At 48.6% G+C, this 16,136-nt stretch overlaps 1 protein-coding gene across 1 annotated transcript in view; it reads left to right on the top strand.

Annotated features, from left to right (window-relative positions):
- Positions 1-16,136, top strand: part of APBA2 (amyloid beta precursor protein binding family A member 2) — a 104,695-nt gene that overhangs the window by 60,598 nt on the left and 27,961 nt on the right. Inside the window, exon 3 of the mRNA XM_088829788.1 lies at positions 755-1,741. Coding sequence (XP_088685914.1) covers positions 782-1,741 — 960 coding nt within the window. The 5' untranslated portion in view covers positions 755-781. The remainder of the gene's footprint in view (positions 1-754; positions 1,742-16,136) is intronic.

Genomic DNA, 16,136 nt, shown 5'->3' with positions numbered 1-16,136 from the left:
GCAATAAACTCTTTGTAAATACTTTAATTGCCGCATAATTGTCTTACAATGTGCTGTGCTGTGCTTAGTCACTCAGTCCTGTCCGACTCTTTGTGACCCCATGGACTGTAACCCGCCAGACTCCTCAGTCTGTGGGATTCTCCAGGCAAGAATACTAGAGTGGGTTGCCATTTCCTTCTCCAAAAAATGATGTAAATGAATTTATTTACAAAACAGAAACAGACTCACAGACATGGAAAATTAACTATGGTTACCAAAGGGGAAAGGGTTGGGAGAGGAATAAATTGGAAGTTTGAAATTAACACATTCACACTACTATATATAATCTAGATAATCAACAAAGACCTACTGTATAGCACAGGGAACTATATTCAATACCTTGTGATAACCTATGATGGAAAAGGATCTGAAAAAAAATATATATATATGTTTATACATGTATAACTGACTCACTTTTCTGTACACGAGAAACTAATACAACATTGTAAATCAACTGTACTCCAATTATATGAAACAGAGAAATCAAGAGTGGTGAGTTGGGGGGAAGCAGCAGGTGTCCTGGGGAGTCCCCAGGGTCCCCTTTTCCTCCTCCAGCCCTGGTGCCCTCCTATTTCTTTGGCAGGGCTTGCAATGATCCTGACACCGGAGTCAGCTGAGGTGGGGTGTCCTGTCATCTGTACGGACACGAGTTACATCTCCTGGGCGTGCTCCTCGGACCGGGTTCTGACTCTCCTGTCCCCCTTCCTCCCTGCAGTGGCTGCCTCCTGGTGATGATGGCCGTATGAGCCCCACCATGGCCCATCGGAAGCGTCAGAGTGTGGCGAGCAGCCTGCTGGACCACAGGGCGAGGCCGGGCCCAGAGCCCGAGAGTGAGGATGCGGAGCTGGCCCTGGAGGAGTACGTGCCCACCGACCTGGAGCTGGCGGCCCTGCGGCCCGAGAGCCCAGCGCCTGCTGAGCAGGGTGGCCCTGACCAGAGCCCTGATGGGGACTCCAGCTCCGACTACGTGAACAACACCTCAGAGGAGGAGGACTATGATGAGGGGCTGCCCGAGGAGGAGGAGGGCATCACCTACTACATCCGCTACTGCCCTGAGGACGACAGCTACCTGCAGGGCTCGGACTGCGACGGGCAGGGCTACCTGGCTCACGACACGCGCCACCTGGAGACAGACGAGTGCCAGGAGGCGGTGGAGGAGTGGACGGAGCCCACGGGCCCGCACGCACATGGCCACAGCGACCCGGGCAGCCCTGGCTACCGGGATGGCCACCTCTCTGTCCCCGAGGACGAGGCCTCGGTCCTGGACTCCCGGGACCAGGAAGAGGGTGTCCACTACTGTCCCGGCGAGGAGGCCTACCAGGACTACTACCCTGCCGAGGCCAATGGGAATGCAGGCAGCACGTCGCCCTACCGCCCGAGGCGCAGGGACAGGGACCCAGAGGACCAGGAGGAGGACATCGACCAGATCGTGGCTGAGATCAAGATGAGCCTGAGCATGAGCAGCATCACCAGCGGCTGCGAGGCCAGCCCCGAGCGTGCGCTGCGGGGGCCCGAGCCGGGGCCCGGGGACTCCCCTGAGGCCTGCCCGCCAGCTGAGGCCAGCCACGGCCCCAGCAGACACGAGGGCAGGCCCAAGTCGCTGAACCTCCCTCCTGAGGCCAAGCACCCCGCCGAACCTCAGAGGAGCTTCAAGACCAAGACCAGGACCCCGGAGGAGAGGCCCAAGTGGCCCCAAGAGGAGGTAAGATTCTGGCTGGCCCTGGGGAAGCGGAGGGAGGGGCTGAGAGCAAAGGTGTCAGAATATGAGCCAGCTCTCCATGTGTTCAGTTTTGCGTGGACTTCCCAGCCACTCCTGTTCACCCATCAGGTACTGTAGTAATTGCCAAGGAGATCTTGTTGAGGCTGATTGGCAACCAGGGCTCCCAGCAGACACCCAGACCCCAGCAGAGCTTGGGTCCTTTCCCGGCTTGCTCTGGATCTGCGTGTGTGGGTGTGGTCCCTGAGACTGTTGCCCCTCCCTGGGTGGTTTTGGTCAGTCACAGGGATCTAGTATTGCCGGCAAGTGCAGACAGCTGTGGCCAATGGTTGGGACAGACCAGTGGCAAGGGGCAGCAACCCAAGTGCATTTCACAGGGGCAGTTGAATCTGGTGACACTTCTCTGAAAACCTGGGGGCCTTGGTGTAATCGGAAATTCGCTGTAAATAACCATTTTGCAAATAATTATTTGAAGGTTTGACAGAGACGTGGAGAAGAAATGCATGCTAATGAGGCCAGTGGATTTAAGCGTAACTGTATTTCCTTTTAATTATATTGTAATAAACACCTTTGAAAAGCTGCCTTTCAAAAAAACCTTGCGTATATAAAAAGACGTGATTATTAGATACATGTAAAGGAACTTCTATTTGGCTAATTCTGTGGACAAATGAAAATGAATTGCTTTCATATATTTTTTATTGGGATATAGTTGCTGATGCTGGGAAGGATTGAGGGCAGGACGAGAAGGGGACGACAGAGGATGAGATGGTTGGATGGCGTCACCGATTCAATGAACATGGGTTTGGGTGGACTTCGGGAGTTGGTGATGGACAGGGAGGCCTAGCGTGCTGCAGGTCATGGGGTTGCAAAGAATCGGACATGACTGAGTGACTGAACTGAACTGAACTAAACTGATAGTTGCTTTACATTGTTGTTCGTTTCAACTGTACAGCAAAGTGAATCAGCTATACATATACTTATATCCCCTCCCTCTTGAGCCTCCCCCTACCCCCATCCTGCCCCTCTAGGTCATCACAGAACACTGAACTGAGCTCCCTGTGCTATACAGCAGCTTCCCACTAGCTATCCCTTTTACATATGATAGTGTATATATGTCAATTCCAGTCTCCCAATTCATCCCACACTCTCCTTTACCCCTGTGTCCACAAGTCTGTTCTCTATGTCTGCATCTGTATTCCTGCTGTGCAAATAGGTTCATCTGTACCATTTTTCTCAATTCCACATGTATGTGTTAATATATAGTATTTGTTTTTCTCTTTCTGACTTACTTCGCCCTGTATGCCTCTGTCTCGGTTCATCCACATCTCTATCTACAGATGACCAAATTTCATTCCTTTTTCAGTTCAGTTCAGTTCAGTCACTCAGTTGTGTCTGACTCTTTGCGACCCCATGAACCGCAGCACGCCAGGCCTCCCTGTCCATCGCCAACTCCCAGAGTTCACCCAAACCCATGTCCATTGAGTCGGTGATACCATCCAACCATCTCATCCTCTGTTGTACCCTTCTCCGCCTGCCCTCAATCTTTCCCAGCATCAGCGTCTTTTCAAATGAGTAAGCTCTTCATATCAGGTGGCCAAAGTATTGGAGCTTCAGCTTCAACATCAGTCCTACCAGTGAACACTCAGGACTGGTCTCCTTTAGGATGGACTGCTTGGATCTCCTTGCAGTTCAAGAGACTCTCAAGAGTCTTCTTCAACACCACAGTTCAAAAGCATCAATTCTTCAGAGCTCAGCTTTCTTCACAGTCCAACTCTCACATCCATACATGACCACTGGAAAAAACATGGCCTTGACTAGATGGACCTTTGCAGCCAAAGATGGAGAAGGTCTATACAGTCAGCAAAAACAAGACCGGGAGCTGACTGTGGCTCAGATCATGAACCCCTTATTATGGATAATAAAGAGTTCCTTATTATGACATTTTATGGCTGAGTAATATTCCATTTTTGGCTTTTTATTCCAATTTTTCCTTTTTATGGCTGAGTAATACTCCATTGTGTATATATGCTTTCATATTTTTAATGCCCTCATTAATATTTTTTCCCCAGAAGAGTTCATGCATTTGAGAAATATATAAAGTGAGAGCTTGTGTTTGGGCAAAATGTCCTATTGACTCACTGTTAAGTTTCTAGAACTTCCCTTTGATGCCTTTTGATTTTTTTTAAAGATGGATAAGCATAATTTGACTTCATTTTTGAAGTGTCCCTGTCATTCAAGGCAGTTGTGTATTCACTGTGGGCTTTGGACTGTAAAGAAACTGTTGTTGCATTAGCGGATGTGGGGGATCCGCCCCCCCATGAGAGGCCGGCTCTGGAATTTCCAAACTGGCATTCCTTCAGAGCCTACTCTCCCACTAAGGCCAGTCCTGATCTGGGCTGGCTGCATCTGCAAACCCTCCCACATGGCGCAAGAAAATTGCCCTTGCCACATGCTAGGCCCTGGGGTGCAGAGACGAAAGTGACTTGAGCTTGCATGGAGAACCTCATTCTAGAGGGAGAGACTCTCTGTCCATCTGGGTGTGACTGGGAGCCTAGCAGAGTCCCCGCCCAGCCCACGAGTCCCAGCAGGCTTCCTGGGGACAGGCTCCCTTGTGGGTGATAAGTGGGGTGGCCCTGGGACTTAGAGGGGAGCTTTGGGAAACTAGCTGACCAGGAAGGGCTGAACCTAGAGGTCGTGGGTATCCTCAGCATACAGCAGGGTCGGGGATTGTGACGAGGCCAGGAGGACAAGTGGAAGTGAAGGACCTGGCTTGAGGACAGTGGTGTGAGAGGGACAGAGCTGGGCCATCAGGGGGCTGGGAGCCTCTAGGGGGCTAAGGGGCAGGATGTCGGGAAGGCCCTGAGCATCTCAGGTGGGGATGGCCAGGGCAGATGCTCCTGTGTAAGGGACAGAGGGGAGGGTTTGGCAGCATCTATAAGAACAGGTGCCAAGTAAGAGGGCGCCTGCCATGTGTGGAGCTGGAATTGCACTGCTTTGACTCCAATGGCATAGATGGGCCAGCAGTATGTGTCCAGGGCAGATTTCAGCAACAGAGAACTGGGTGGAGGATTGTGGCAGGGTGCTGGCCCTCCTGCAACTTCCATCCCTAAACACCGTCAGGATCCCCTACAAGTTCCAGGAACTCAAGACACATCCCAGGGGATCCGTTATTCTCATGACATCCCCCAGGAAGTGCAGGGCTCCATAGGAGAATATATAACAACAGCTTCTGTTCAGGGAGAAAGACCACATTGCCGAGCATGAGATTTGGAGATGGAACAGCGTGGCAGAGACAGTCACGGGGTTTGCACCCCAAAGCACTCAGATCGTGGTCAGTGCTAATCAGTGACTAAAAAAGACACGGCCCTGTAGTGATAGGAAGCTAACCAAGAATAGCTCCCAGCCCTGCATTAGCACATGCCATGGACAACTCAGGAGAACTCAGCACAGCTCAGAAAGGCTGAGAAAGGGGTGTGGCATAGGAGGGCGCCTCAGGACCGAAAATGGACTCCAGACCCTGCCAAGACCACCGTCAGCCTTCACAGGAAAGAAGCTGGTCTCTCCACCGGGGACCAAGCCCAGGCCCAGACTGCTGGAGTGAACGGATGCCTGGATCTGGGCTGGTCGGGTCCCTCTGGTTGGTTCTAGCAGCAAACAGACAGTCCTTCAGGAATGGTGACTGAGCTGATCATGCGCTGTCCTTGGTACTGACGCAAATGTCGGGTCTGCCCCTCTGCTGGCCACTTGCCCTGTGCTGGGTGCAGCCAGGCTGGATAGGTCAGAGAGCCTGAGCTAGACTTTGGACGAGGGTCTGTGGCTCAGGACAGTGTTGGGGGGGCACCACATCAACTTGGAGGGAAGTTGCTGTTGGGGACGTTGCTGTTGGGGACTGCCTCCTTGGTCAGTCCTCTCTTCATCAGCCCGAACACTTGAAGATGGCCTCAGATTCTGCCTCCGTTGCCCATTTTGACTGCTGGTGCAGCCCTGCCCCACCCTGACCCCTCCCTCTTAGTCTTTGGGTCTCAGGCTTCCCCTCAAAGCAGCCCTGGGTGCCAGCTGGGAGACTCATGTCCCTGACCTTGACTCTTGGAGCCTCTGGATCTCTGACTGTGGACGCTTATACTCTGCTGAAGACTCACCCACCCCAGGGTCTTCCTCAGATGGGCTCAGACCCAGACTACTCCTACCTGAGCCAGGTCTCCGGGTGCTTCTGGGGAACTCTGGCCACTGAGGCTGCTTCTTCCTTCTCTGTGTGTCAGCTCAGTCGTGTCCAACTGTGCGACCCCATGGACTGTAACCACCCCTGCCCCCAGCTCCTCTGTCTGTGGAATTCTCCAGGCATGAATACTGGAGTGGGTTGCCATTTCCTCCTCCAGGGGATCTTCCCAGCCCACATCTTCTCTAACCTGGATCTCCCACGTTGCAGGCAGATTCTTTACCATCTAAGTCACCAGGCAAGCCATTGAAAATAGATGCTTTTCCTTGCTGTGATCTGTTGATTCCCTTCTGCATTCATTCATTTGTTTGTTCATTCATGGGGACCCATGAATATAAAACATAGCATGCTGGTCACTTTTAGAAATGTGAATGTTAATTTCAAGAAATGAGAGGGTAATGTAGTCATTCACTGGTCTTCAAAACCTACTCCAGACACAAGAGTGGTGGTGGGTTAGAGTTTTTCTTGTTGCATTGAATTTGCAAATTTGCAATGGGAGATGTCATGAAGTGGACTTGCTGCCTGAGGTTTTTCTTGCCCGATACCTTATTTAATCTACAACCCCCTTTCTAAATGTGAGGAAAAATGAAACAGGGAATTAAGCCAAAGGATTCTAAGTCACCTAAAATATGGGCTGCTTGGCACCAATTCAGAGATCTCAGCTTGGTCATTCTTTTCAGTATTTGTGGGAAGATTGATTTATCTTCTGAGCCACAGTTACAGTTATCTAAGAAAGACTTTTACATACAATACAATGGAATATTATTCAGCCCTAAAAAGAAAGGAAATACTACAACAGGGATGAACCTTGAGGCCACTGTGCTGAGTGAAAATAGCCTCACAAAAAATCAAATCCTGTATGATTCCATGCAAGTAAAGTACCTAGACTAATTAAACTCACAGAGATGGAGGCAGCCTGGGGGTTGGTGGGATTTGGAGGGGATGGGGTTAGTGTATAATGGAGACAGAGCTTCCATTGGGGATGATGAAAAGTTCTGGGGCCGGATGGTGGTGATGATTGTACTTCGGTGTGCATACACCTAATGCCACTTAATTGTCCACCTAAAATTGGTTAAAATGATACATTTTATTTTATGTATATCTAACAAGAAAAGGCTCTTGTCCCATTCACTGGCCCGAGCCAACTTGAATCACCTGAAACCAAGTTGAGCCAATCTGAGCCACCGTAACCTGTATCATACAAACAAAACGTTCTTTGTCTATCCGAAGGACCAGTGGAACCACAGGAGAAATAGCTGACCACACTCATGTGGGCCTGTGGACACCGGCTGGATCTGCACATCTCTGGAAGGTGTCAGGATATTCAGGATTAAGATGAACCATGAGTAGACAACCACATCCTGAGTGAGAAGGGCATCTTCCCTTCTCTCCTTCTGGGGTCTTGTCCAGTAACACGTGATCCCACCTTGGCAGGGGTGGAAGGGCAGAGGAGGGGTGGACCCCAGATTATAATTCCTGCTGGGCTTTCACATAGATCATGCAGACCACTGGGTTACATGAAATGATTGAGGTCGTACCTTGTTGGTATCATTAAAAGAAAAATATGTTATCAAATTTACTATGAAAACTGTCTCCTCATCCTCAACTTTAAGAAAACCACATGTTCTGTACAGCACATTCATAACAGTAGATTTAATAGAAGTTTACTAGATCATTGGGATATCCTGGTTAAACTTGCTTTTCAAATTAGGAGTCACAGGATTTAGTATAGGTAGCTGTAGGTAGTTCCATTGAGTTGTTTATTATTTAGGACTAGTAGTATTATTTGGAGAAGAAAATGGCAACCCACTCCAGTATTTCTTGTCTGGAAAATTCCATGGACAGAGGAGCCTGGCGGGCTAAGGTCCATGGGGTTGCAAAGAGTTGGACACAACTGAACACACACATGCCAACAGTATTATTTAGGACTTATTTATTTATTTGTTTTTGGCTGTGCTGGGTCTTCATCACTGCTCAGGCTTTTCTGCAGTTGTGGTGAGTGCGGGCTACTCTCTAGTGATGGTCCATGGGCTTCTCACTGTGGTGGCTTCTCTTGTTGCAGAGCACGGTCTCTGGAGCACAGGCTTGGTAGTTGCGGTACACGGGCTTAGCTGCTCCATGGCCTGCTCCATGGCATGTGGGATCTTACCGGACCAGGGATCAAACTCACATCTGCTACATTGGCAGGCCAGCAGGAAAGTCCAGGACTAAAAGTATTGATTGGAACAGAGAATTCCTTCTCGTGTTCTGAGAACAGAGAGCTGGTTTGGGCACTTCTAGGCTGGGAATGGCAGTCTCTACGGACAAGCAAGAGTTAAATATGGGAGGTGTCTTGGAGCTGGAATTTGAACATTGACTTAGCATCCTCATCTGGTTTTCTTCTGACCTGGGTGCCTTGGTTTCATCCGCTTAACTGATGCCACATTCACTTTCCCAGGATGTGTGAGGGGCTCTATGCTGAAAGGGGAGTGGCTGGGGGAGCAGGGAGGGTCTCCAGGCTCACTAGAACCCCTGGCCTGAACCTGCTGTAGTACCAAAAGATTGCTCTTCACCCTGGAGGGTCGTTAAACTGATGTCATTAAACTGTCATTAAACTGCTGTCGTTAAGCTGTCATTAAACTGCTCACACAGGGCTCCTTACCTTACAGTTACTGGCAGGGAGGCATGTGTTTGTAGCAAACTTATGAAACCTGTGGGAGAAGCAGCCTGCTGGCCCCTGGGGGTCATGGGGCTTTTCTCCTTTTAGAATTGAGCTAAATCACATGTGATGCTCTCTGGTCCTGTAACTCTGCCTGGAGTGTTGGGACGCCTCCTTCCCCAGGAAGGAATCTGGAATCCAACTGTGACATCCAGGGTCGGGGGCAGGTGTCTGGGAGGGAGAAGTGTCTGTGATCCTGTCACTGTATCTGGGGTGCCCGTCTCCTCCCCTTGGCCCTTGTGTCCCTGGTGAAGGCTAGTCCTGCACCAGCTGGCTGTGACCGCCATGCAGGAATCTAGTGCTGAGTTGAAAGGGTGTCAAAGGCAGAGTCAGTGTGTTTTTGATCATTTGAGGGCTCTGTTTAATCCTTCTTTCCCTGTTACTTTAATAGTGTAGATAACATGAAATTTACCGATTTGACCATTTTAGAGGGTACAATTCAGTGACATCGACTGCAATGTTGTACAACTACCACCACTCAGTCCTAGAACATTTTCCTCAACCCTGAAGGAGACCATGCTTATTATTTTTTAAATATTCATTTGTATTTATTGACTGTACTGGGTCTTAGTTGGGGCATTTGGGATCTAGTTCCTGATCAGGGATCAAACCCGGGCCCTCTGCATTGGGAGTGAAGAGTCTTAGCCATTGGACCAAGCAGTCAGCCCCCAATTTCCCCTCCCTGTAGCCCCTGGTAATAACAAATTTGCTCTCTTTCTGTGTTAGCGGACCCCTGAGATATTGTGGTTTGATGCCAGACCACTGCAGTTAAGTGAATATCTCAATAAAGTGAGTCGCACACATTTTTTGATGTCTTGGTGCATCCAAAAGTTATATCTACACTATATTGTCATCTATTAGGTGTGCAATAGCGTTTAGAAAACAATGTACATACTTTAAGAGTACTTTAGGATTTAACTGGTGGTCCAGTGGATAAGAATCCTCGTGTGAATGCAGGCTTGATCCCTGGTCCAGGAAGATCCCACATGTCTTGGGGCAACTAAGCCTGTGTGCCACAGCTCCTGAGATGGCACTCTAGAGCCCCTGCTCTGAAACAGGGGAAGCTACTGCAGTGAGAAGCCCGAGTACCTCAACTAGAGAGTAGCCCCCGTTGCTTCAACTAGAGACAGACCCGCATAGCCATGAAACCCCAGCATAGCCAAAATTAATAAATAAGTAAAATTTAAAAATTATTTTATAAAGGAGTACTTTATTGCTAAAAAAATACTAAGCATCATCTGAGCCTTCTGAGGTTGTCATCCTTTTTGCAGGCGGAAGGCCTGGCCTCGGTGTGGATGGCTGGTGGTGACTGGTCGGCCTGGTGGGTGCTGAAGGCTGGGGTGGCCATGGCAATTTCTTAAAATAAGATGACAGTGAAATTTACCTCAATTGATGGACTCTTCCTTTCACAACTTCTCTGTATCGTGCAATGCAGTTTGAGAGCATTTTTACCCACAGCAGAATTTCTTTCAAAATTGGAGTCAATCCAATCCAATTTTGGAACTCTGCCACTGCTTCATCAACTGAGTTTATGTAATATTCTAAATCCTTTGTTGTCATTTCAACAATCTTCACAGTGTCTTCACCAGGATTAGATTCCTTCCCAAGAAACCACTTTGTTCATCCATAAGAAGCAAATTCCTCATGCATTTAAATTGTATCATGAGATTGCGGTAGTTCAGTAACATCTTCAGGCTCCACTTCTAATTCTAGTTCTCTTACTGTTGCCACCACATCTGTAGTTACTTCCTCCACTCAGGTCTGAATCCTTCAAAGTCACCCATGAGGGTCAGAATCAACTTCTAAATTCCTGTCATTGTTGATGTTCTGACCTCTTCCTGTGAATCATGAATGTTCTTGATGGCATCTAGAATGGTGAATCCTTTACAGACTGTTTCAATCTACTTTGCCCAGATCAATCAGAGAAATCACTATGGCAGCCTCACAAAGTGTATTTTTGAAATAGTAGTGAGGATGGAGACACAGAGGCTAGTTTAGGAAAACATGGTTCTGCTCAGAAAGTCTTGTCCCCAGGGTACCCTCCACCCCTTCCTGGGGGCACCTGTGAAAGGAGAGTGAACGATGGAGTGGAGAAGTGCCAGAGGGGCCCAGTGTTGGTGGTGGAGGAAGTTTTATTAGACAAGTGGCAAAGAGTAAGGCCAGGCCCCCAGTGGCTTCCCCAGTGGATCTCGTCATGATTCTCTTAAGCCAGAGATTTGGCTTCCTTGGTGGCTCAGATGGTAAAGAATCCGTCTGCACTGCGGGAGACCTGGGTTCGATCCCTGGGTCAGGAAGATCCTCTGGAGGAGGGCATGGCAACCTACTCCAGTATTCTTGCCTGGAGAATCCCATGGACAGAGGAGCCTGGCGGACTGTAGTTCTTGGGGTGGTGCAGAGTTGGGCACGACTAAAGCAACTAAGAGGTAGCAATGGTGGCTTTGAGAAGATGTGATCGTCCGCGGAGGGATAAGTGAGATAAGAGTGAAGACTTTATCCAAGTGCTTCTCCTCCTCCAGGTGAAGATCATGGAGTGGCCCGAATGCTGAGAGGAATGGGAGGAACAGAACCAGATTGTTATTTTTCTGAGCCACCATTTGTCAGGGGATGGATTGAAGGGCCTCTGAGAGAAAATGAGGGCACTGATGAGACCGTCAGTGATCAGACCATCAGCAGCCCTGTGGGTTATGCCCCCAGCTTGGCCCCACAGGAGCATCTGCAGTGTTGCTGTCCTAGCTGCACCTCCCCCACTCTCCTGAGCAGGACGGAGGAGGGCATGTCTTGGATGGAATGACTGATGAGTCAGTTGACCGATGCCTTTGAAAAGAAGAAAGGATTCCTGGAGAAGGCTCTCCCTTCGCTGAGCGCAGCACTGGGGTTTCTCTGGCACTGAGTCCTGTCTGGGGGGAGATGGGACAGTCCAGTGGGAAGCAGTGGCTTCCTTGGCCTTGTGTCAGTGCTCTCTGTCCCTGACTGATCTCCCCTCCATGTCTCCCATACCGTGTCATCCAGGACCACGTTTGGAGACATTTGGCTTTTGTTCCAGATGACATGAGAATGAGTGGGTGTGTGCTTGTTTGCCATTATTCCATCCGACGTCACGTGGGTTATTTCACCAGATTTTCAGTTTAATCCAGCAGGCACAATCAGAATTAACACGTTTAAAAAGCTCTAGCTTTAGTTTCACCAACTGGAGCCAGGATGTTTTTTGTTTGCATGCATGTGTGCTCAGTCATGTCCGACTCTTTGCAACCCCATGGACTGTAGACCACCAGGCTCCTCTGTCCATGGGGTTGTCCAGGCAAGAATACTGGATTGGGTTTCCATTTCCTTCTCCAGGGGATCTTCCCCACCTAGCGATAGAACTCTCATCTCTTATGTCTCCTGCACTGACAGGTGGATTCTTTACCCCTGAGCCACCCAGGAAGCCTGGGTGTATTTATTCATTTATTCAAATGAGTGTATTCTTCTTACAAGCAAGTTGTCTCTGCCCTGAAAAGCTGGTCCTGGTCCTGGCATTTTTGTGCCCAGCCTGTGCCACCAGATAGTGTTCTGCTCTCAGGTCTCCATGGACATGTTTGGGGGTTCCTGCTACATTAGCATGTTTCAGTTTACCTGCCTCTCCTCATCAGCGATGACTGGTAGGGGTTCCAGAGGGTGGCACAAAGAATGCCCACTGGAGTTACTTAATGAGGGATATGGCCCAGCTGTCCATGTTGGCTGTGAAAGTCAGAGATAACCCTGGTTGGCATTTTATTTTGAGGTGCACCTGACTCTCTGCCATGGGAAAGGCACAAAGAATTGAATAGCATCTTCCTCAAAGATTCCAGGACCCCACATCCACGTGGGCCTCTGACCATGCTCATTTCGGATGCTGTGTCACCTGCTGCCAAGCCCTCCACCCCTGCCATGAGATGATGATAGGAGCACCAGATGGGTTTTCCCAAGGAGAAGCAGCAGAAATCACCCCCTGCCTCTCTGGAAACAACTCTGGCTATTTTCCATGAGATGCGGTTGCCATGGTGATGAGAGGTCCAAGGGAGTTAAAGGAAATGTTACTCCAGAGGGAAGGGTCCAGGCTGCGGAAGCTTTGGGGAGAAATTGCCCTTAGACGTGGACCTGAGACCTCGTGTCGCCTGTGGTCACCACATGCTGTGGCCCCATGCTTAGGTGTTGGGGTGGAGGTGGGATGGTGTGAGGCACTGATGTCCAGGCAGCCTGGGTTCCCTGGCCAAGCCCAAACTGCGTCCCCCAGAATGGAGACCTCTTCCATTTCTCAGAGGCACCCGACACAAGGCGGGGAGCAGTCCTGGAGGTATTTCCCCACCATGTATCTGGCACCTTGATGAGAGTCTATTACCCCACATGATGGTCCTCTTCCTGCCAGAAAAATTAGGTTCTAGACCAAACTGTAACATTCATGGAAGAAGTGTTATCTTTTAGTCCCGTCAGGCTGCTAAATCAGAGTATCATAAACCAGGGGGCTTAGAAACAACATGCATTTATTTCTCTCAGATCTGGAGACTGAGGCTATAAGTCCAAGATGAAGATGCAGGCAGGCTAGGTGTCTGGCGAGAACCCACTTTCCTAAACAGCCGTCTTCCTTTAAAAAAAAAAAAAAAGAAGATAGTTATTCAGAAATAAATGTAAGTATAGTGTATGTGTATGTTCATAGTATAAATTTATTTGTAAATAAACTTATTACTGTCTTGTCATGATATTGCTACTGCTTGATACTTATTTTTGGCTGCGCTGGGTCTTTGTTGCTGCGTGCAGGCTTTTGCGAGCAGAGGCTCCTCTCTAACTGCAGTGTGTGGGCTTCTCATTGTAGTGACTTCTCTTGTGGAGCACGGGCCCTGGAGCACAGGCTCAGTCGTTGTGGTGCACGGGCCTTAGTTACTCCATGGCATGTGGGACCTTTCTGGACCAGGAATTGAATTCATGTCCCCTGCACTGGTAGGCAGATTCTTTACTGCCAAGCCACCAGGGAAGTGATGCTTGTTAATTTATTTCAGGAAAGTTCTGGAACTTGACTTGTGACGCTGGCTCACAAGAGCATGCTTCGGGGTTTGGACAGCCGTTTCAGTTCTTGGATCTGGGGAGATTTTCTGGATGGTACAGGGCACTAAGGGCTTCCAAAGGTAGTGCTAGTGGTAAAGAACCCACCTGCCAATGCAGGAGATGCAGGTTCGGTCCCTGGGACGGGAAGATCTCCTGGAGTAGGAAACGGCAGCCCACTCCAATGTTCTTGCCTGGAGAATCCCATGGACAGAGAAGCCTGGTGGGCTACAGTCCATGGGGTCACAAAGAGTTGGACACTACTGAAGTGACTTAGCACACATGTAAACACAGGGTGTTAAGTAGAGAAAATATACCTCAACTTTAAATTTTGTTCATTGAACTAAGTGGAATTTTGGATGGGTGTCTTCTGTAAGAGAAGACTTATGACATGTCTTTGGGGCATTTTTTGCCCTTCAGCAGTAGATTATTTTGCTCTAACTAAAGAATTTGGGTTTTAGAATTTGCATTGAACTAAGAATTAAGGTTTTTTCAGAAACATAATTTTAACCTTTGGACACTTGCTGGGAATATAAAATCGCTTAGCTGCCGTGGAAAACAATATGGTAGTTCCTCCAAAGATTAGATTAGATTTGCTGTATGATCCTATAGTCCCTACTGCTGGTACCTAATCTGTCACATCTAATGCCCAGGCTCAGTCGTGTCCGACTCTTTGCAGCCTCATGGACGGTAGCCCGCCAGGCTCCTCTGTCCATGGGATTCTCCAGGCAAGAATACTGGAGTGAGTTGCCACTTCCTTCTCCAGGGGTGTCTTCTCAACCCAGGGATTGAACCTGTGTCTCTGCATCTCCTACGTCTCCTGCATTGACAGGCAGAGTCTTTACCACTAGCACCACCTGGGAAGCCCCTCTGGGGGTGTGTGTGTGTGTGTGTGTGTATATATACACACATATACATAAAGAACTGAAGGCAGGAACTCTAAGAGGTAGCTGTATACCCATGTTTGTAGCATCATTATTCACAATAAGTCAAAAGATGGAATCTAACCAGGTGTCTATGGACATATGAATGGATGAACAAACTGTGGTCTTTATAAAAGGTGGAATATTATTCAGCTTTTAAAAGGAAGGGCATTCTGACACCTGCTTCATCAGGAATGAACCTTGAGGACATGATGCTCAGTGAAGCAAACCAGTCATGAAAAATACAAATCTTGTATGAGTCCACTTATATGAGTTCCTTTGAGTACATTCATGGAGATAACTGGTGGGTGCCAGGGGCTGGGGGAGGCAGGAATAGGAAGTTAGTGTTTGATGGGGACAGAGTTTCAGTTTTTTCAGATGAGGAGAGTTCTAGAGATGGATGGTGATGCTGCCCACTTAGGTGGAAGTACTTAGTTGCTCCTGAACTGGGACACTTAGAGATGGTTATATGCAGAGTACATCATGAGGAACGCTGGGCTGGAAGAAGCACAAGCTGGAATCAAGATTGCTGGGAGAAATATCAATAACCTCAGATATGCAGATGACACCACCCTTATGGCAGAAAGTGAAGAGGAACTCAAAAGCCTCTTGATGAAAGTGAAAGAGGAGAGTGAAAAGGTTGGCTTGAAGCTCAACATTCAGAAAACGAAGATCATGGCATCTGGTCCCATCACTTCATGGGAAATAGATGGAAAAACAGTGGAAACAGTGTCAGACTTTATTTTTTTGGGCTCCAAAATCACTGCAGATGCTGATTGCAGCCATGAAATTAAAAGACGCTTGCTCCTTGGAAGGAAAGTTATGACCAACCTTGATAGTATATTAAAAAGCAGAGACATTACTTTGCCAACCAAGGTCCGTCTAGTCAAGGCAATGGTTTTTCCCGTGGTCATGTATGGATGTGAGAGTTGGACTGTGAAGAAAGCTGATCGCCGAAGAATCGATGCTTTTGAACTGTGGTGTTGGAGAAGACTCTTGAGAGTCCCTTATACCACAAGGAGATCCAACCAGTCCATTCTAAAGGAGATCAATCCTGGATGTTCATTGGAGGGACTGATGCTAAAGCTGAAACTGCAATACTTTGGCCACCTCATGCGACGAGTTGACTCACTGGAAAAGACTCTGATGCTGGGAAAGGTTGGGGGCGGGAGGAGAAGGGGACGACGGAGAATGAGATGGCTGGATGGCATCACCGACTCTGTGGACATGAGTTTGAGTGAACTCCGGGAGTTGGTGATGGACAGGGAGGCCTGGCATGCTGTGATTCATGGGGTCGCGGAGAGTCGGACACGACTGAGTGACTGAACTGAACTGAACTGAACAGTCACAAATTTTCTGTCATATGCGCTTTGCCACAATTGAAAAGAATAATAAACAGTAAAATTAGAAACTATGATTCACATAACTTTTGAGATGTATGACAGTCTACATGTTATTGACAAAAGTTAAATTGTATCTGTGTGCACC

Source organism: Moschus berezovskii, chromosome 21 (genome assembly GCF_049115385.1).
Source record: "Moschus berezovskii isolate FMDL1 chromosome 21, NW_MosBer_1.0, whole genome shotgun sequence".
In the NCBI taxonomy this organism is placed as follows: Eukaryota; Metazoa; Chordata; class Mammalia; order Artiodactyla; family Moschidae; genus Moschus; species Moschus berezovskii.
The sequence above is the reverse complement of the archived record's forward strand: the minus strand, read 5'-3'. Positions and strand labels throughout refer to the sequence as shown.